Source organism: Zonotrichia albicollis, chromosome 2, assembly GCF_047830755.1.
Source record: "Zonotrichia albicollis isolate bZonAlb1 chromosome 2, bZonAlb1.hap1, whole genome shotgun sequence".
NCBI lineage: Eukaryota > Metazoa > Chordata > Aves > Passeriformes > Passerellidae > Zonotrichia > Zonotrichia albicollis.
Genome location: NC_133820.1, coordinates 878,575 through 900,953, shown reverse-complemented (window position 1 = coordinate 900,953; position 22,379 = coordinate 878,575). Strand labels below are relative to the sequence as shown.

Here is a 22,379-nt window from a genome sequence, read left to right as displayed (position 1 = left end):
CAGCTGATGGCAAGCATGGCATAACTTCTGTCATTTGCTTCAACTGTGAAAAATTATGCCCACAGCTGTGCCACCTGCAAAGCAAACATTTACACACAGGCTGCTCCTTCCACCTAGAATGCTAAAACTCATTCCCAGAAACTCTGAGACAAGCACAGAGAAGGAGGCAAAGTCCTGCCACCCACAGCCCAGGGACGACCAGAAATGACACAGGGACAACCAGAAATGACACATGTGAATAAAAGCTGGATAAATAACCACACAGGGCACGAGAAGTCTTTGGGGGGGATAAGAGAAGCTTTACCTTTGCCCTGAGGGGTTATGAGAGCAGCTTAGGCTACAAACCAGAGGCAGGACAGACTCTGAGTGAGCGCTGCTGAGGCTGGGATGGAGCTGAGATTTGGCCTTGCCTTGGTGCTGACAAAAACCCAGCACCCATCAGGACAGGGCCTCCTGCAGGCACTGTGAATTCAAACACTGACAAGGATTGCTGCCTCAATTAATTGGCCCCCAAACCCACAAAGGAAAAGCCATTCTTGATTTAGTTTCAAGCAGAGGATGTGACCTGTTTCAAGATGCAGCCACTGAACTTTTTCTCAGCAAAAGAGGCCATAAAGAATTCAAATCTGACCTTTTGGGAGGCTGGGAAGTCAAAACACAAACCCATGATAATAACATTTAACTTGAGGAGTGGAATTGCAATCAGGGGAGGAAAAAAGAAGATTGAGCAGCCATTAAAAGGAGCCACTGGAAAGGTAAAATGTTTGCAGGTAACCTAAAGAGCACTTCAGGACATCACCATATTCCAGGCAGGGAATAACACTTTAAAAAGGCTTTTCCAGAGGGAAAAACCCCACCACAAATGCACCCCTAGCAGGAATGATCCACAGGAAGGAATTTAAAAAATCTCTGTTCAGAAATGGGAGTTTTATCAGTGTTTGGGAAATAACTGATTAATGAATTCGTGGCACCCAGCATGAGATATTCCAGAGTTTGCAGCCACAGGGTGAGACACTGAGTGATTCCAAAGGGATTCACACACACAGCAGGCCCCTAAAGCCTCACAGCAACAGACAGGGATGGATGCAAAGACATCTAAAACAAATACAGAAATTAATCCTGGACAGGAGGAACTCAGGAATTCCAAAGAAAAGCCCCAAAGCCCTCCAGTTTCTGTGTGGGTAAATCAGTCTGAACAAGGATAAAGCCAATTCTGCACAGGAATAAATGGAAATTGGGCACATATTCCCCTGGCTTCTGTGCAGGGAAGAATTGCCTGGTGAATCTGTGAGATTCCTTTCAATTTAGCAGTAACTGTAACACCACACAACAAAAGGCAGACGATTTTTTGTCTTTTTGGGCGTTTTAGCTGGCTGGCAGAGAATCTGAATCTGTGCACGCTCCTGATTTCATTTGGAGCAGTTTCTACAACAGCTCAGCATCTCAGAACTGCCCCAGAGTGCAGCAGGCTGGCAGCAGAACCCTGACACATCACAAGCAAACATATGTCTGCTCTGAAACACACAGCCCACAGCCTCCCAAAGGCAGCACTGCAGGATGGCAGGGTCTGCTGGCAAACACAGGCAAGGAAAAACACACTCCAGGGCTCGAGATCTTTAAAGGTTTTGTGTGATAAACTTAGAATTCATCACCAATTTAACCCTCTTTTCCCCCCCCACCAACTACACTATCTAATTATTTACTTTTAGTGTTTTTCTCTAGATTTTGATTTTATTTTCCATATTATTATTATCTATATTATCTATTTTATCTATTATTATCTATTTTATCTATTATCATCTATATTATTCTATTATCATCTATATTATTCTATTTTATTTTCTATTTCCTATATATCTGAAACTATGTTCTGGTCTTTTCTTGTTCCAGAAGCTTGGAAAATTCCTGTTGTTGCTGAACTTTCCTGAAGTTTTTTTTTTTTTTTTTTCCATTTCTCCAAGGAGACTACAGATTGTATCAGTCTCATTGTTTTAATTTGTGCATCCTCTAATTCCAAATCAAACCTAAGTAGACTGTTTCATCAGAGGAAAGCAAAAACATTGCTCAAAAAGAAAAAAAAAAAAGCGCCAGAAGAATAATGGCAAACCCAACAGTTTCATAAGGGGCTTTAAATGTTTACTCCACTGTGTTCTGATTGTGCCTGGGAGCAGTAAAATGTAAATTAAATTAGTACTCAAGCTTATCATTAGGAAACAAGCCGGTTTTTTAAAGATGAGGAGAAAACACCATAAATTAAGCCCGATGTGGGTTAGGCCCACCCGTTACATAAGCCCCTAATCCACATTAAAACCCTTTCAGTAACATATGGGCCGGAGTAATTCCCCGTGCTCTTTGCTCCTTAAGCATAACAAGCTGTTAACTGGGGCCTTGCCCTGCTCCCAAACTGGGATTTGCCCAATTTCCCACCAGGATCCCAAGAGAGACAATCTGGGATTCCCAGTTCCCAGTGCCAGCGTTGGGGCATCAGGTACAGGGAACTGAAACCACAGCCATGGAACTGTGGGGGCACAGATGGTTTGGGGTCCCAGGGACACGAGGGGCCTCTCAGTGCACCCTCGTGTGGCAGGGACACCTCCCACTGTCCCCAGTGTCCAGCCTGGCCTTGGGCATTCCAGGGATCCAGGGGCAGCCACAGCTGCTCTGGGCACCCTGTGCCAGGGCTCAGCATCCTCAGAGCCAGGAATTCCTTCCTAATACCAAATCCACACCTACTCTGTCAGTCTGAGCCCATTCCCTGTGTCCTGTTCCTCCATGCCTGTCCCCAGTCCCTCTGCAGCTCTCCTGGAGCCCCTTCAGGCCCTGCCGGGGCTCTGAGCTCTCCCTGGAGCTTCTCCTCTCCAGGTGAGCACCCCCAGCCCTCCCAGCCTGGCTCCAGCCCTCTGGGCTCTCTCCTGTTCCTGCTGTGTCCCCAGGGCTGCAGGTGGGCTCTCACCTGGGCTCAGGGACACAATCCCCCTGTCCTGCTGCCCCTGGGCACCAAAACCCCTCAGGGGCTGCTGCTTTCCTTGGCTTTGGAAATCAGATGCTCCTGGAGCACCTGAGAGCAGGCTCAGATTTCCATCCTGCAGAACACAGCCCCTGCTCCACCACCAGCCCTTCAGCAGAGTCCCCAGGGGATTGCTGCCTTTCCAGGCCTTCAGGAAATCATTAACGTGCAGGGCTGTGGAACAACAAGGCAATGCCATGCTCAGTGTAACCCCACTGATGGTGGGAGCAGGCTGCAGCTCTCCTGCCCCACACTCAGAGCCCCTTTCTCCTGCATTGATTCTCCAGTGCCTCCCAGACCTTCTCTCTCGTCCCACCAAGGCAGAGCTAAGCGCAAGGCTCAGATGAATGGAGAACCACTGCTCCTCACCAGTGCCAGGATTCACTGTCAGTGCTGAAATATTTGCAAGGGCAGCCTGAACAAGGCTCTTTTTTTCCATTTTTTCCCCGAAGCTGTTCAGGGGCACGGAGGGACACGAGTGAAACATTTAATGTGTCCCTGCAGGGAGGAGAGCCCAGGCCTTGGCTCTGTGCTCTGTGAAAGGGCTCTGCAAATACAGAATGGGAGCTCCACATGGAAATGTTGAGCTCTGCAGAGAAGAGGTGGCCTTTTTATTCCCCCACAAAGGGCCAGGCCCACCCACAGGGCTGCACAAACCAGAATAATAGCCACGATTGAGAAGGGAAAATATAGGCCAGAACCTGGCATTAACAAACATCTGAAAGCTGCTGCACTGCCTGCAATCCAGACAAAAGAGATGAAACCTGGGCACACAGTGAGGAAGGGGAGAGGGCCTCCAGGCCCAGAGCTGATTTCTGCCCTTTATTGGTATTTAGCTCATCTAAAGGGAAGCTGAAGGTTTAAAAGCCATTTTTCAAAATGGGAAATGATTCATTTCTTTTCCCCCCATCAATATGTTCTAATCTTGTTCCCTTCACTGCGAACATGGTGACACATGGGGAAGGGCTGTGCAGCAATGACTTTCCTGAATGGAAAGGAAATGTCAAACAGGATTCTTCTGCATGCACATGTGACATTTCCCTGCCCTCTCCCAGCAGAAAAAGCAAAAAAGTCACAGGTCATGGCCTTGGCCACATCTTCCCAGGAATGCTGGGTTCCTATGGCACCACCTTGAGCAGGAAACTCCTCTTTTCCAAAGCATAAACTCAGTCTCAGATAACGTATAACTCTGGCCAGAGGGTTTTCTTTATGTATCAGGAATTACCCCCAGACAAAAAGCCTTTTTTGCTTCTTGTTTCCCCTCTCAGAAGTCCCCAGCAGCCTCGTCCCCTCCTGTGTCCCCTTGGGGCTCCCTGAGAGAACACAGCCTTCTCTACAGCAGTACCAGGTGCCCCAAGAAGTTCAATATTCTGTAAAAACCCTGTCCTCCTTTTCCCCCCATCCCCTGCTGGTCTCTGCAGAAAACCCCTGAGAGAGCCACAGAGAAGGAGGCCGAGTTCTGCCACCCCCAGCCCAGGGATGACCAGAAATGAGACACCTGAACAGACCTGGACAATAACCGTAACCAGTGGCCACAGCTGCTTGCTTTGGGATGGACACTGCATCACCCAGAGCCAGCACAGCCACCTGCCCGTCCCACACGTGTCCCTTGAGAGGTCCCAGCCAAGACAAAAACCAAGCCTGCATTTCAGAGTCACAGGGCTGGCACCGCACAGGGCCCACCTGCCATCGCCATACATCAAAGGGCATCATGGAAACGACAGCAGGAATTATGGCATGGAGGGAAAGCACTTTGTAATGAAGGCAAAGCTGCTGACAGCTCAGCTCCGAGGGATGCACGGGCTGAAGGGAATTCTGGTGGTGTCCATCTGTGACACCATCCCTCCCTCCTGTCAGCAGCTCCTGCCTTCCCTCACACACCTCAGATGGAGATGGCAGCAATGGATAAAACACCCCAAAGCCTCAGGATAACGCAGAAATGGAACAGCTCACAGATTTCTCTGCTTGCTCTGTTCAAGGATTCACAGAGCAGAAAACTGAAGGACACATAATGAGAATTGTGTGTACCCCAATCACTCAGTGCATTTGAATTCTCCCAATAAAATTAAATGACCCTTCCTACCTCTCTTGCCCCCTTTAATGCTCAGCACAGCATTTAACACCTCCATTGTAAGAAAGTCTGATTTCTAACAGAAAAGATGTTGAAGTTATAGCAGTGATGCCACTAACAATTAACCCTTCTTTTTCAGAGAAATGCTGTTCATCACCTTATCCCTGAAAACCTTTGCATGTTTCTCAGGTTTATTTTAAGGGTGAATTTGGAACAACCACTCCCTGGGTGGTGCCTCTGAGGGTGGCTGAGGCAAAACAGAGATAATAAAGAACAGAAATGATAAAATGGCACTTTCCATCAGTCCCTCTCTGCAGAGGTGTTCCTGTCAGTCACACCTGGGGACTTCAGCTCACCTGAATTTCTGTCACAGTCTGAGGTGTCAGCACAACACCCTGCAGTGCTTTAGATAAACACAGGGTGGACCTGATGATCTCAAAGGCCTTTTCCAACCTAGTTCATTCTCTGGCTTTTCAGGGTTATTACCAATTTCACTAAACCTCAATACAGATTGAGCTCCTCTCTGGAAGCATTGTTAGAAGCACAATTCATTGTTACAAATAACCCCATTACAAACAGCCAAGGCCTTCCAATTAAGCAAGTGCAGGATAATAGCAGAGCACATTTTCCTGAGGTTATGTGGCAAATGGCAAAGTTTCATCATTGTCTCCACGTCTAGCAATGCCACTGACATTCCAATTCACTAAAATAAATCCCCTCTGCCCCCTGCAATGGGGGCTTCACCAGGCTGACAAGGCAGGAATTAAATCTCACCTCTGTGGCACGTGGCTGCAGAGTGCTTTTGTGCAGCAAGATATTTCTTTGACATTTTCGATGAAAGGAACACATTTGGGGCTGTTCTACAGGTATTTCACACAAGGGCGAGGTGCTGCTCTGCCCACAGAGTGCAGGGGGTTATAATTCCCTTTTCTCTCTCTGAACACACAGTTCTGTGCTGCAGCAGCATCCAGAGTCCCTCTGCCACAAGCAAGACCTGGTTTATTTTTGTGTCAGCACAAAGCTCTGCTTTCCTACATTGCTTAGGATCAAAATAGCCTGACTCAGTTGCACAAGCCACAAATTGTTATGGCTGGCAGGTTATGCAGGTGAAAACAGCGAGATTGCACAGGAAAAGCAAAGGAATTGTTTCTGAGACAGCACACCAACTTTCCCTTGAGATTTCCCTTGAGATTGGGATGGTTTGGGTTGGTTTGCACCTCAAAGCCCCCAGTGCCACCCCTGCCATGGCAGGGACCCTTCCCCTGCCCCAGGGACCCCCAGCCCCGTCCAGCCTGGCCTGGGACACGGCCAGAAGGTCACAAGACCCTCAGCTACACAACCTTTTAAAGAATTATTGATTAATAACACACTGCCAACAAGGATGTTTATGGTTTTGACCCAATCCTTAAATATTTTATCTTATGGACCCAGTGTGAGCTTTCTTAGCCAATCATGTTGTGACACAAACCCACAGTGCTGCACTGTGAACTCCTTGTTCACCTCTGGAACTACTTTTATTTTTCTATATCCTAAACTCTAAACTTTGCTTTACTTACCTTAACAGGTCTCTATTTCAAACTCTAAACCCACATTCTCAGTTTGGGAGCCTTCTCCAAGGTCTCAGACCAAATCCTGGGTTTAATTCCTGCCTTACAGGCCCAAAGTTCTGAGAATTCCCTGCATTTCAGATTCCAGCAGCCCCTGAGCAGCCAGATGGAAACAGCCCTGCAAAATTCATGCTCTGGAACACAGAGGAACAATTCAAAGAAATGTCTGTAAGATTTGATTGTTGTTTGATAACCTTGGGGAAATACAGACACTTTTCTCCCAGAAATGGCCAGCCTGCTTCTTGTTAACTTTTCCAGAAAGAAGAAGCTAAAAAGCAAATTTATTCAAGCCCTAAGAAATTGCCTTTAGAATTTTACCTGTATCTCCACTAGATCATCATTAGTGACAAAATAAATCTTCAGTGATCGCCGAATTCCTGTTTAATTTATGGACATCTTTTTGAAAAATGAAGGCTAAAACATACACAGGTACACGATAATAAATTATAGATTTGAAAAGGGATATGCAAAGGCAGGAATCTGAGCAATCATTTTTCTCTCTCCCTTCATCTCAGAAGGAGAATCACCAACTGCAATGAGCTCCATGCATCACAACCCTGCCTGGGAGACTTTTTAGCCATAATTATTAAAATTAGGAAATACTAAACAATGCAAATGTTTTCCCCTTGTTCTGTGCACGCCACACTATTCCACACAGTGAATTTCTTTGTTATGTGTGTTAAATCTTTGGTTTTATACCCAATTCCTTGCAACCAGTCTGGTTTTGCCTTTTTTCTGGTTTTCCCATGTATTTCTAGGGATCTGGGACTGGGAATTGCTGTTCCTGCACTCAACAGGTTGCTAAAAGTCAGATTTTACTCAAGGCACTTGTGCTGTAAAACCCAGGAAAAGCCCAAATTTCAGCTTTGGTTTTTAATAGAAATGCAGTCCACAGTTCTGTGTGGGTTTTCTCCCCCTCTGTCAATTCAAGATTAATGAGATTCAACATGAATTAATGTGGACACTTCAGAAACTCACTGAGGACTCTGTGATCTTAGAAGTCTTTTCAGACCTAAATGATTCTGATTTATGGGATGTGAGCAAAGGTTTGGAGCTCAACAAACAAGCAAGAGCATATGTAGGTCACCCCTCGTGGAGCTCACGCTTTTCCTGCTGCTGAACAAAGGAAGAAAATATTTTTTTACCTCATTTTGCTGTTGCACAGAGGAAATTTTTAACATTTTTAGAAGATTTTGCAGCACCAAGCCTTTGTCCCATTTTTAATCTGGTTTAGGATGGCTTCTCACCTGGATGTGAGCATAAGAGAAGATGCTTTCCCTGGCAGAGCCCCCACACCCTGGCACAGGCTGCCCCTGTCCTGGGAGATGCTGAAACCACTGGGAGCGACCTGAGCATCCCAAAAACGGGAACCAGAGGGTTCCCAGGGATGCTCCCCAGCTTCAGCCACTCTGGATCCAAAGGGGATGCTGGGTTGGGACTGTGGGTCCCACACCCCTGAATTTAGCAGCAATCTTTGTTAATTACACCATGAAAAGTGATTGTTTTTGCAAGCCAGGTGGAAACACAACCATGGGAACATGTCATCCTGGCACAGCCTTGCCAGGCTTTCTCCTCCCAGAAATTCCAGGTGATTTTCAGAAGGGGACCTGCTGGCCAGAACACCTTAACGCCCCCATCACTTCCATCTCCTTTTGTCAATATTTTAATCAGGAATCTTCCCCTAAAACATTCCCACGTGGAGATGGCCCAGCAAGGTTATCACAGAATTAGTAAAGCTGATAAAAATCGCTGTGCAGGAGCTAATGGCACCAGAAATAACATCGGGGTGAATGTTAACCAGCAGCTCAGAACAAACCCAACCCCACTGGGGCTGAAATCCACTGCAGTGAACACCAGGTGAGCATAAAATACCACAAGAGCACGTGAAGGATTCTGGCCTCTGCCTGCTCTCAGTGCTGTATCTAATCTGAGGGAGAAAAAAAAAAATAAATATTTTGAGGCCAGTGGCAGCAATGGAATCCGAAATGGCCAGAGGGAAAGCCCTCATTGCTCCTGGTGAGGATGGATTGATTTGGGGTTTTGACTGCCCACAGCTGAACTTTGGTGCTGTATCCAGGGCCCTGGGAATTCCCTTCCCTTTCAGCAGCCCCTTATGTCCAATGGCTCTCCTCCAGGGACAAGGGCTGGATTTTGGGCTCCCTGGCTGTGCTGCAGCTCAGGATAACAATCTGATTGATCTCCCATGGTTATGTGTGGCTCTGCAGCTGTTTCAGCTTGCAGCACTGCAGTGTGACACCAAAAGGGCCAATTCCATGGGTCTGGGGGTGGAATATCCCCTCTGTCACTGTCACTGCCCCAGGGCTGGGGGGCACAGCAGCTGTGCCCTCAGCAGCACAGCCTGGCACACAGAATTACCCTGCCCTGGTTCTGTGCACTGCTTATTGCTGGTAATGTGGATAATCACTGTAAGCAGATCCACTTACAGGCACAAAATAATGAAGCTTTCTCTGCTGCTTTGGGGCTTTTTCCCAATATTTCATGTGATACCTCTCCATTCTTCCCTCTTCCTTGGTCAAACACTTAAAGCCAGGAGGGAGAAACAATTTACTTATCATGGTGAGAAAATCAGATTTGTATAAATTAGACGAGCAGGAGAGAACCAGGAATTAGTGCTGTGTAGGAAGACTTAAGTAACCCAAAGCAATAAGAACTGTGCTGATTAACTTCTCAGCTGGGGCATTTCACTCATTCCTCAAAGACACTGCCCTGCATCAACTGGAATATTTCATTTGCACTTCAAGCTACTTAAGAACTGTAAAAAAAGAGATCTAGGAATGCTGGCCTTGGGTTTCTCAGTTACAGCTTCATAGTTTCAGAGCTGACCATCCCCTCCTGTCACATTTATATATAATACACACACAGATTATATCTTATATATGTGTAACACACAGATCTTCAAATATTCTAGGTGTCCCTTCAGCTGTGTGCTGAGACACATAAATTCAAAGCTGTTTATACACATCCTCTAAAGCCCATCTATTGTTTTTATCACACATTTTATTGTGTGTGGGTATATAAAATAGATCATGCAAATGCCAAGGGAGAGACAAAACATTCACAGAGTCATCCTCAGAATGCAGAGATTTAAACCCAAGAACTGCAGCTGCCTGTAGGTTCCATTTTGCCAGGTGCTAGGTAAATGATGATAGGGGCTATCAAAGCATCTATTCCACATGTTTAAATGGAAACATTCCTGCTTGTGAGCAAACCTTTAGGAGTTCTTAAGCAGTGGAGCATATTTTTTCCCCCAAAATCCCACCCTACATCTGTGAATGGGTGGAAAAGAGTCTACAATGCCAGGAGCAGGGTGAACAGAGTTAATAAAATGAAATGCTCTGTGGTTGAGACTTAAGTAATTGTTTTGAAATAAGTACGTAAGGAGGAAAATGAGTTAGGACACATTGAAATGATCTGGCAGAGATTTGGGACAGTCATTAATTTACCAGCTTGCTCATAATTAATAGTAACTAATGGCAGAAAAGAGAAACATGCACTGGGGAAACAGATCAGTGGAATAAAAACATGAAATGAATTCTTGTCCCTCCCTCAGTGTCTGCTAGGAGGTTGTTGGTTTGGGGGTTTATTTCCCCTGCAAAAAGGAACAATGGGAGGGGCTCCAGGGAGCAGAAACTCTGCCCAGGGTCACAGTTTGGAGGCTCCCACTCATTTTATGGAGCTTTCCAGGTTCCTGTGAGCGTGGCCAAGCAGAATGGGACAGAATTTAACATAGGATGTGCCAGGACTCTCTGTGTGTGCACAGGGGGGTTCATTCCCAAAACTCTGTGTGATCACAGTGATCTTTTCATTTGTATTGGCTTTCTAATGTGCCATGGTGCTCCAGCAAAAGTACTCAGGGCTTAACATTTTTGAGTTTAAAAACTTAATTTTACCTCCTCACTTCAATGGAACTCAGGGGTGTTTTGGTCATGTGCAGTTAAAGAGAGAGGGGAAAAACTTATAAAAATATTCTGTAGTACCTTGAGCTGGGTCAGGGCTGCTAAAGTCCTGAGGGTAACAGAGTTCAAATTTCTCAGAATTTGACCAAGAAATTGAGAAAACTTCCAGTTTTTTTTTATAAACTTCCACGTTTCTCAACATGTTAGCATACACTTGTTTTTCTGATATTGTGGCTACTTGCAAACTTGAACATAATTCTGGAATGATACAGAGGGGAAGGAGGTGTTTTACATCCCCAAATTCAGTCATGAGGCCCTGATACCAGACAAGCCTTTAGCTATCAGCCTAACAGTATTATATAAACTGCAATTTGTCTAATAATCACATATTACATCCAGGTGGAATTGCACACTGTGGAACAAGAAAAAAACCTTCAAATTCCTGTGCAAAAGACTCTGTCACCATTGATAGTATCCATATGCTACATGCTTGCTCTCAGGTAAACAAACAAGAAATCAACATTGCTCATTTCAGGGGAACTGTCCCTGGAGAACCCAAAACATGCACAGGGGGGCTCTGACCCCCAAAACCTGCAGGGAAAAATGCAAAATGGGCTCTGACCCTCCAAAACATGCCTGAGATCATTCAAAAAAATCCAGAGTATAGGAAAAGTTAAAATTCACATAAAACTCCAAAGCTCAACAGGTTCTCTGGCAAGACTCACTCTACTCACAAAGGCCGGCTGAGGCACAACAAGGAAAGCAACAACAAAAGCAAACAAAATCCAGGCAATCAACGCAGGAATGAATTGAAACTACCCTGGTGTGTGTGAAGTGTAAACAAGGATGGAAAGCTTAACAACACTTAAAATCAGCAGCACTTTAACCTAACTTATAACTTAATTTATAGCTTAACCACAACCATCTAACACGGGGACGATATTTAACAGCATTTAGGCTAAATTTGAAGTATAACTTTACTGAACTCCCCGATTGCTATGGCACAGGACCAGGGGTGTGCACACACACAGACACGGCTCATGCAATGTAAAAAAACTTGCAAAAAAAATAGTGCAAGTGTAAAACCCCCGCTCAGGGGCGGGTGAAATACTCACTTTGGGTGTCTGGGCACCTCCTGAGGGGCGGGTGATGATCCATGGGCCACAAGGGCCGGGCAGCGGGCACACGGATGGCTCATCCCGGCCGCGTTTGGGTGGGCACCGCTTTGGCAGTGCAGGACAGGATTTGGGTGCCATGGGGGCACGGGAGGGTTTCCCACACGGGACGGGCAGCAGGAGCTGCTGCGGGCACACAGCTCTGCTTGCTGAGCCCAGAGCCCAGCCCAGGTGCCCCAGCTCCGGTTACACCGCACCTGAGCGCAGCTAAGGGGCCGCGCCACCTGGGGCTGCCACCCCAAACACACCGGGCAGCGCCAGGTACGGCTGTGGCTGGGAGCCTGCCGGGAATGCCAGTGTGGGACCCCTGCCCTGGGACCCCTGCCCAGCCCGGAGTGCCCTGTGAACACGGGGCAGCTCTTGCCAGGGCCCCTCTGGGGCTGCCATAACGCGGGTGCCGCTCCTGCCATCGCGCTCCGGCCTGTGCTGCCGCTGCTCGGAGCAGCTCATTCCTGCAACAATGGTGAGGCAGGCTGGAGAGGAATGCTAAATAAACATGAATGATTTCAGGTTTGGATCTCGCCTCTGCAATTTTAGTTCTGTTGCTAGGTGGGAGTCATTCTCCTCTGGTGGTGTTTTCTTTTTGCAGAGCAGCTCAGGACCCATATGTTTGGAGCCCTCCGTGTCCCACGGAATCCAAACCCCAAATTTAAACATTCACTTGACAACTCCGAGTCACCAGGGAAAGAGATTTGGTGGCCGCACCCCTGTGCGTGTCACCTGTCCCAGGGCTGTCCCCCAACCCGCACCCCTGTGCGTGTCACCTGTCCCACACTGTCCCCCAGCCCGCACCCCTGTGCGTGTCACCTGTCCCACGCTGTCCCTCAGCCCGCACCCCTGTGCGTGTCACCTGTCCCACACTGTCCCTCAGCCCGCACCCCTGTGCGTGTCACCTGTCCCAGGGCTGTCCCCCAACCCACACCCCTGTGCGTGTCACCTGTCCCACACTGTCCCCCAGCCCGCACCCCTGTGCGTGTCACCTGTCCCACGCTGTCCCTCAGCCCGCACCCCTGTGCGTGTCACCTGTCCCAGGGCTGTCCCCCAGCCCGCACCCCTGTGCGTGTCACCTGTCCGAGGTTCTCCCGTGCCCAGGAGGGGCTGCGGGGAGGGACCCGCGGGGGCTGCAGGGACAGGGACAACTCTGCCGCTCTCCCTGTCCGTGTCCGTGTCCCTGTCCCAGAACCGCGGAATCCCAGAATCCCAGCATGGCTGGGGTTGGAAGGGACCTCGGGAGAGCATCCACACGGAACCCCTGTCGCCACCCGCAGCGGGTGACACAGCCACGCGTCCGGACGGCTTTGGGACCTCCCCAGAGAGGGAGGCTCCTACGTGCCCTCCCTGTCCCTGTCCCTGTCCCTGTCCCTGTCCCTGTCCCTGTCCCTGTGAGTGCGCGAGTGCGCGCGCGTGTCCCCGTGTGCGCGCAGAGCCCGGAGCCGCCTGGCCCCGCCCGGGGCCGCCCCGCGGGAGGATCCTCCCGCTCCGTCCCTCCCGCTCCATCCCTCCCTCCGTCCCTCCCTCCGTCCCTGTGGCGCGGGGGGCGCGGCGGCGGCGGCAGCGCGGAGCCCCCGCGCCATGGGCGGGCGGCGCGGAGCGGCTCGGAGCCGGCCCGCCCGGGGGTAGCCGGCATGAACCGAGCATGAACTGAGCATGGCGAGCGGCCTCGGCCCGCGCTGGCCCCGCCGAGCGGCCCCGGGCGGCGGCGGGGGGCTCCTGCTGCTGCTGCTCTGCGCCGCGGCCGGGCTGCCCCGGAGCGCACAGCAGGTGCTGCGGATCGGTGAGTGCTGCCGGGGCGCGCCGGGGGTGCTCGGGATGCTCGGGGGTGCTCGGGATGCTCGGGTATGCTCGGGGATGCTCGGGATGCTCCGGGGTGCTCGGGGATGCTCGGGATGCTCGGGATGCTCGGGGATGCTCGGGATGCTCGAGGATGTTCGGGGGTGCTCGGGATGCTCGGGGATGCTCGGGATGCTCGGGGATGTTCGGGGGTGCTCGGGATGCTCGGGGATGCTCGGGATGCTCGGGGATGTTCGGGGGTGCTCGGGATGCTCGAGGATGTTCGGGATGCTCGGGGATGCTCGGGATGCTCGGGGATGCTCGGGATGCTCGGGGATGCTCGGGATGCTCGAGGGTGTTCAGGGATTCTCAGGGATGTTCAGGGATGCTCGGGGGTGCTCAGGGATGTTCAGGGATGCTCGAGGATGTTCATGGATGCTTGAGATGCTCAGGGATGCTCTAGGACGCTCGGCTGCCCAAAGTTGGCCCCGGTGCGCGGTGCCGGGCAAGTTGGGCGTGGGGAGCCCGGCAGAGCATGCCCGGATCCCGCGGGTGTCGGCTCCGGGCGCTCCGCGGGGCGCGCTGCGAGGGGCCCCCAAAGGCGCACGAAGGGTTCGGTGACCCTGAAACCGGTGCCGAGGGTACGGAGAGTCCCGGCTCGGAGCGCAGGAAGGGGGCACCGGGGGGATGCGGGACGCGTTTGCCGCTCCCCCGGGCAGGGGCAGCTCCGCGGGGCTGCGCGGAAAACTCCGCGGATCGGGGATTTATTTCTGAGTAGAAAACTCCGCGCCATGGAAACGGGGCTCGGCTCGCAGGAAGCCTCTCTTGCCACAGTGGGTTTCTTGTGTCAGTCAAGTGAGACGGTGCATACAAAGTGTCGGAAGAGTTCGGGGTTAGGAGAGACTGTGGGAAAGATGTAGGCAGAATCTGGCACGCCGCTGTTTCTGTTTATCCCTCTTTCGCTTGGCAAACACTGAACATGAGGCGGGGGATAAAGGAAACAAACAAGAGAAAAAGAAATTTTAAAAAAAGGGAAAGACGCTGGTTACGGCGCTGGGAGAGCATCCCGCAGTCCCACGGGCGCGCTGCCGTGCGGAGCTGAAGATCGGAGCCTTTGCCCCACAGCCCTCACCCCGCTCGGCTCTCCCGCAGCGGCGCTCCCCGAAGCCCAGGGAAGGCTCCTTGTGCCCGAGAGCAAAGGACGTGCGGCCGGAGCACTGAAATGAGGGAAGGTGCATCCCTTCCGAGCGCTGGGCACAGCTGCAGAGCGGGGGCACGCAGCCCCGCAGCCGAGGATGCTCCCCGGGTCCCGGCTCGGGGGGCGCTCACCTTTCCCGGGGGTTCGGGGGGAGCTCGCTGCTCCTCGCTCATTCCTTTCCTGGAACACGCACCAAGCAAAGCTGGGCGATCCCACAACCCCAGCGGGGATTCAGGGACATTTCCTCCAGTGAAACCTGGCGAGGAAAATCGTGTTCTAGTCCCAGAGCGAGGCACAGAGCTGACAAACTGCCCGGCTTCCAGCGGGATGTGCAGGGCAATCAGTGTGTTAGGGGCTGGGAATGCATCAAATATTGAGTGTATCCTTCCTGCCGTGGCTCTGCTGCCTGTGGAGTAATGATGTTATAAAATATTAATCCTCCACATCCGTTAACAGCGGCAAAGTTCCTCCGTGGAGTCTGTCACTCTCGGAGGTGGCAGAGAGGAGTAATGGCAGCAACTCCTCCACATCTCTTTGTGACAACATCATAAAATCGTCCCCAAGCGTTTCTGACAGCGAGGGAAATGCCATTAAGCCATCAGATTGTTTTCCCCGTGTTTTAGTTAATTAAGGGAAGAAAGTGCAGCAGTTTGTGCCCGGATTCATACACTCAGAGTTTAATTGCATTTTCCGCTGTCAGGGAGCTTTCAGATTTGTTTTTTATTAATTTTTTTTTCTGGCTTGTAATAGGAATGAATTGATTGTCTTGGTGGTGTTTAATTAGTTGAGAAGGGACGTGTGAGTGATCTGAATTCCAGTTATTCCTCAGCACTGACTAACGACTCCTTCTCCAGCTCTCTAAACAAACGATGAGGGATGGCAGTGTGACCAAGTAAAACTGACTCATTAGGATAAAAGTAATGGATTTTGAGATAAGATGAAGCTTGAAGTTTCAGTAATAAAAGAAAATAAAATGAAATGCTGCTGTCTTACTGGGTATTTCTTCCCCACTCCTGCTCAAAAGCTTTTCCCTTGACACAGGAGCTAATGGAGCTGTCCAAGGAAATACCATCTTTATCTGCACATTACCCACCAGACTGTATTACATAAAAGTGTCTTTAAAGTTCATGACCCCAATATTTCTTACTGAATTCCAAGGAATTTTCAGTTTTTACACCAAGCCCTTCCTATCTCTGCTACTTGTACCACTTGTATGAAATAAATCATCTCCAAGGAAGAATGGTAATGAACTGGAGCAGATGCTCAGGTGCAGAAACAGCTTCCAAAGACTTCTCAGCAGCAACAGAATAATCCATTTGTTGGTGCTGGATGCAGAGCTCTCATTCCTGGACAGATTACAGATTCTGAACAGGTTAAAAGGGTAAAATCCAGTGATATTATGTGAAAATTTACAGATGGTCACCATCTGAGCTCCATCCTGGGTTAGGACTGACCAACAGCAAGTTCTTGACGAAGCTCTGGAGTTAATAAAAGTATAATGGATGAATCTTGGAATTATCTCTGAAATTCCCAGCTCCTGGAAATGAACAAATGGGCAGGTTTTCAGGAATTGCGCGGGGTGAGGAGACAGAAACCAGAAGGATTTTCAGTAATTTGTGTGTTTCTGTAAATGGAATATTTACATAAGGGTTCGTCCTTTGCACTGATTTACTCCTTACTCAAGCAAAATTCCCAATTTTAGTGAATTTTCCACAATACAGGACTAGCCCCATAACATTTATCTCCACCTGAGAAATATCAGATTTAAACCAAACACACGCAACTCAACCTAACCCACAAAATACCAATTTCTAATAAGCTGAAATTTTCAACATAGATTTCAAAATCTCTGTTGGATTTCCCCCAGCAGGGCTAAAGCTGTGAGTTCTTTTCCTGTGTGAAATTGCCATTTTCCCCTCATGAGAATGATAATGGCAGAAACCTCATTAATTTCTCTGCAAATCTGCCACTTTGCACCAACTCTTTTTGAGATTTTGTTTGTGAAGGGAATGGTGCTAACACACCTCTGTGTTAGGTGTGTTAGTACCATTCCGAGCTTCATCAGTGTGAAATGGCAAAAACCCTTCTTGGAGTGTCTCTTATCATATCTGAACATCATGAAAAATGTTAGTTTACAGTATTTGTTACTAGGTATCTACATGTTACTCTATTTTAGATATGATAGGAAATGCAGCTGCATTTTTCTCACCAGATGATGAGACATTAAATACGTTTTGTTCACTAGAAGTGCTCAGTGGTTTATCAATTCTTTGTGATACACTTTACCTAAGTTTCCTTATTCTACACTTAGGGAAAACTGTTTTGCTGCAAATATTTCTAAAGGATTGTCACCAAAGCATCCAAAATCTGATTTTCACACCTCTCCCTCCTCACTGGATTTGACAGCGCCGTACAAGTGGGAGGCAGGACAATGTTTGGCTGAGTTCAAATGGGTAATTGAGTTAAAAATCCCTAAAAATGCTGCTGAAAAATGCTTTGCAGCCCCTCAGCTCCTGCTGCCTTGGTGAGTGGCTGTGCCAGGACGTGGTGACTGCTGGGGACAGGGAAAGTGTCCCAGGAAATCTCCAGCTTGGCCCCCATTGCCAGAGCCTCCTCAATGCCTCCTTGGGCAGGGAGGAGGTGAGCTGGAGAGGTGCAGGGTGCTCCTCAGATATTCCGTAATGCCGGGCTTGCTGATTTGCGGCAGCCAGCAGGGCTGTGGTAACAAAGCCTGAGGGGTGAGTGGCTTCTGTCCTGCCCACCTGTCCCCAAAGCTGGGGGAACAGCCAGGGAAAGGGCCCGAGGCCAGACAGGGCAAACCGAGGGAGGCAGGCTGGGTTTGTGCTGGGTAATTCATTCTTGCCCTCGCTGTGCTGGGGAATCCACGATTGCCCTCACGGGCACAGGGCTGGGAATGGGCACTTGCAGCCTCCCTGTGTAACCCAGGAGCAGCTCAAACACGGGACAGGGTCCTGGCAGTGCTGGAATCGCCCAGATTCCACCAGGGAGGAGAGCTGGCCATCAGGTGCCTGGGGCAGGAGGAGCCTTCCCTGCAAGCAGAATAAAAAGCCATTCCCCAGAGTTCATCTCTTGCCCAGCAGGCTGTTTTCAGACATTCAGGTGTGCTAATTGTTGTTTTAGTCCCCTGGCTTCCCCACAGCACCCCATTTCAGATTTCCAGGGCATTTCCCCTTGCCTGAGCTCTAAGCTCCACCATATGGCCCTGTCCTCTCTCAACATTTCCATTTGGACTGGGAGTACAATCCCAATACTGTTTTTTTCATTACAGTCTGTTTTGTATGTCCTGGTCAGTAATAAAGCTTAAATCCTGCTCTCCCCTCAATACTTTAAACAACTGCCTCTAATCTTCTTTTCTCAGAAAGGCTTGATTTGACCAACTAAACTGGAGATTGTACTGCAGCAAAGGAAACAAATCCCATCCCAGAACTGATTAGTTCTACTGCACAGCTTTGGGGCTGTGACCAGCAAGCCCAGCCTGTCCTAGTTTGGGCTGACTTTAGATTTCAGTTTGCAGTAATGAGTTTATGATCTTGGGCAAGCTTTGCAGGGGGAGGTTATTACCCTTCCCTCTCTCCCTGATGAAGGTTAGAGGGTATTTTCCAGGAAATTATGAGCTCTCAAATGATGAATTCGCTTTCTCAGGGCAAAATCAAAATTCCAAGTCAAAACAGCTTCATTATTCCTGGGACTGTGGCATTGTCTTCACTTGAGCTACAGGAGCCAGTATCTGACAGGGCTGTTAAAGTAACTTCTCATTTTCTTTCCTTTAAATTCCTCTGACAGTGCAGACAGTTCCTTACATACTCTTAAAGATTCACTAAATGAGAGTGGCACAAACAGAGGGAAATGGGAATGGGTTCTGTGGCCAGAGAGGCAGAACTGGTGTCAAAGGCTCACTTTTGAGCTTCTTTTCTTGCCATCACACCTTCCAGCTGGTTTGCTGTTGGGTTTTGTTTTTTCCTTTAGCTTTCAGACTGCACGAGTTTAAAAGAGGAGAGTTATAAATTCTCTTGGCACTGAGGTGTGCCAGCCCAGCCATGCCCACACGGGCTCTGGGCGAGGGAGGAATTTGGGGAGTGCTGTCCCTGGCACAGTCCCTTCACTCTCCCCATTTCCTGGCCCAGCCCTCTGATGAGCTGTGCCCATCAGCAGCCAGAGCAGCCGGGTTGCTGCAGCCACAGGCTGACATGGGTAAAACTCCCTTTGATGGTGCCACCGTCACTGGGGAGCTGCTGAGAGCTGGGCCAGCTTTGGAGCTGTGCTGCACTTTTCCAGGGCCTGGCACTCACTGACACGTCGGGCTGGGCACTGGAAATGCACCCTGAGGAACCTCAGCAGGCCCACACGGATCACAGCATGGCTGGCCACAGGAAATAAGGGAGCAGTGAACCACCAAGAACTAAAAGGAATTAAAGGAATTCCTGCCCGCAATTTTGAGACTAAATTGCAATTTCTGACTGAAATATTTTTGTTTTGGTTTGCCTTTGCTTGCTTTTATTCATCTTAGAATTCAGAAAGTGCATAGGAGAAGACTCAAAAATCAGAGATGATCCTTGATAGCCTGTGGGAATGGGAGAGAAATGAGTAAATACCTGGTGCAGGGCACAGGAAGGACGTGGAGTCACTGCTGGGCTGTTTTCACCCAGAATTGTTCAGACACATTTTGTGTGATACACTGGGCTTGTGCCAAACACTCCCAGCCTGTGTGAGTGCAAGGAGGGCTTGGACAGCCAGGACAGGTGGGGTTCTGGGGTGTCAGTGCAGGGGCAGAGCTGGACTGGGTCATCCCATGGAGCCCTTCCAGCTCAGCCTGTGCTGTGACTCCCAGCAAAACACCTAAAGCCCCAGCTTATTTGCCTGTACTTACAAATATTAAATGCAGAATGCCACAGGGAAAGGCTGCAGCAAAGGAGGCAGGAATCCTGTGGAGTTGGTGTGCACTGGGTAACAAAAGTGGGTTTGGAGTTGCTCAGTCGACGTTAGTGTGGGGATTCCCGTCCTCTGGGCTTTTACTTTAAAATCTTGGGTGTTTATAGGAAAGGTTTGAGTCCAGCTCTCTGTCCCTGTGTGAAACACAGCCAAAATGTCCTCTGAGCTCCCCAGCCTGTCCCCTGTGTCCCCCTGTCCCCCATGGGGGTGCCCGTGTGCCCTGTGACGAGCTCTGTGCCTGAGGGCCCTGTGAGAGCTCTCCTGTACAAATGATGTCTTTCTCCTCGCTATCTCTGATCCAACAACTTGTACACAAACAGCTTTTTGTTCCTGCGGCGCCGCTTCCTTTCAGCTGTGCCCAGCCGCCCCAACACCTTATCAGTGGGGCTGTGCAGCTGCAGCCCGATGGAGCTCCTGCTTCCCTGGCTGTGACTATCTCAGAAAGCCCCAAATTGTTTACTTATCTGCCAGAAACACGCGCCGAGGGGAGTTCAGGCTCTGCTGCCCAAGGTGCATTTTAAATCAGGGGCAGAGCTGCTTCAGATATTTCGCATTACATCTCCCAGCTTTATCTGCTGCTGTAAATGATGAGGCTGCTCCATTGAGCTGCACCAAGATTCAGTTTTTGAGCAGTGTTTTGTGAAGAATGGAGGGTTTTCTCTGTGCTATGAAGAGCCTGGCTGGCTCTCACTCTGCTGCCCAAGCCTTCCCTGTCCCTCTGCTCCCTGGGGACACAGCCAGGGCTGAGCCATGTCCTGGCATTGAGGCATCTGCAGAGGGCGAGGGTGCTGTGCCCTGCGCTGCAGGAGCCCTGGGGAGCTGCCATCCTGCTGCTGGCATGCACAGCTGCTGTGAGGAAGAGGAGCTGGGAAATGCATCCTGTGCTGTGTGCAGCCCTTCCCCTGGGCTGGGGTGCAGGGGGTTAATAACCCAGCCATGTGGAACACTCCCTCAACACTGCATTCCTGCCCGCAGCCCTCTCCTCTGCTCCCCATGGTGGGGACATCCCAGCGTGTTCATTGGAATGGATGACTTTTAGCAAGACCCAATAAGAAGAGAGTGAAGCTTTTAGCTGGGGTTGAGCTGCTCTGTGGTACCAGAGCATCTGCACAGTGAGAACTGGGGTGGGGGGTTTAAAGAATTGAAATAAGGTAGTTTAGGAGATGCAGAGCAAACTTTGCTGGGGAGCTTTAATTAATGCTAAAAATCCAGATTTTTTATGTCTGCACTCATCTGTTTCCCACACCAAGAGTGTATTTTATGGCAGTTCTTAGAATGAGGCTCAATTCCTGCTAAGGAAAGTGGTGCTGACAAGCTGACATTTAAAATAATTTTCTCCTGTTGGCAAGGGTGAATAAAGGGGGCACAGGCTTCCAAAGAGTCAAAACTTGGTGCTTGTCCCATGGGAGTCACCTTGTTAGAAACCTCCTTGGCCACAGGTAGAGTGCAGTGACTTCACATCCAGCTTCTCCAGGAGATTCCAGTGACAGGAGCATTAAATTTAGTAAATTTAACTGCAAAACTTCTTTAAAATCCAAGCCCTTGCCCTTATCTGTGAGAAAATTTGGTACAAAATCATCTCTTCTGGCTGCCTGCCCTTTGTTTTAAGTGGCAGAGCACTTTTTCTCAGGGAATAAAAAAGAACAAATGACCCAAAGACTCCTTCAGCTCTGCCTGCGCCGGAGTCAATGGAGCTGCAGCAGTTTACAGTGATGAGGTTCTGGCAAGTGCATTATTCTGGCAGAGGAGAACAGTTGGGCAATTTACTGCAGCTCATCCCAACTGCAAATGAAGGTTCTGTATTCCCTCTGTTCGGGGAAATCAGCAGGAAAAGCCTCCTCCTCTCTCTTTTCTATCCCCAGCCACTGATTGAGCCACGGTTTCCCACTCCTGCAAAGGTTTCCCTCTCTGCCCTGCCCTCCTCAGCCCAGCAGAGCAGGGGAAGAGCCCCAGGTTCCCTGGTTTGTGGTAGGAATCAGTGAGCAGTGAGTTATTCCAGCTGGGATGGAATGGACAGGCTGGCATTGAAGAGCTGGGCTGTCTTTGAGCCACATTCTCTAGAAATAACATTATTATTTACATGCAATTCCGTGGCTGGAGCAGTAAAAGCCCAAAGCTGCCTGTAGATGGGAAAATGTGTTATTGGGAAAGAGTGTGGCCCTGCTCTGTGCAGCTCAGCACAGATTCTGTGCAGGATCTATCAAATAGGGTCAGGCATGACACAGTTCTGGTGTCATGCTGAATTGGTGCTGGAGCTAATATTGTTACAGCCCTGTTGTGGCTGACATCAAGCTGTCACTTCTTCAGGAGGGTGATTCATGAGAGACACGGGAGAATCAATGGAGGTAAAAATAGGGAATGCAGCACCAGCATCCATCTCATCACCATTTGCCTGTGTTACACTGAGTAACCTGAGTAAAAGGGTCATGTTTAAACATCGTCTGGCACGCTGCTCTGAGAAGTGAGAGTGGGAGAGGAGGAGCCCAGGCTGGGGAGCCTTGGAGCTGGGGCATCATCAGGGCAGCAGCAGGGGAGGAAAGAGGGCGGTGGGCAATCCCCAGCACTCCCAGAGCCTGCACCCAGCTGAAGAACTGCAGCCAGCCTGGCACATTCCTGCTCGGAGAGAGCCAAAGGGAAATACAACAGGCCCACAATTTGGAGACTAAATTACAATTTCTGGGGGG

General features: G+C 49.6%; 2 protein-coding genes across 6 annotated transcripts in view; one reads left to right on the top strand and one right to left on the bottom strand.

The window, feature by feature from the left end:
• LOC141726098 (uncharacterized) overlaps positions 1-12,607 on the bottom strand; it is a 33,086-nt gene extending 20,479 nt beyond the window's left edge. Inside the window, exon 1 of the mRNA XM_074530414.1 lies at positions 11,718-12,607. The gene's annotated coding sequence lies outside the window, so the exon portion shown is untranslated. The remainder of the gene's footprint in view (positions 1-11,717) is intronic.
• Positions 12,608-13,262: 655 nt separating this feature from the next.
• Positions 13,263-22,379, top strand: part of GRIK1 (glutamate ionotropic receptor kainate type subunit 1) — a 97,621-nt gene continuing 88,504 nt past the window's right edge. For 2 of the 5 annotated variants that reach the window (XM_074530120.1, XM_074530144.1), the window contains exon 1: positions 13,265-13,551. In XM_074530120.1, the coding sequence (XP_074386221.1) occupies positions 13,425-13,551 (127 nt within the window). In that variant the 5' untranslated portion in view covers positions 13,265-13,424. Of the gene's footprint in view, positions 13,552-22,379 lie in introns of all 5 variants that reach the window. The other 3 variants (XR_012577506.1, XM_074530128.1, XM_074530136.1) reach the window with 3 other exon arrangements.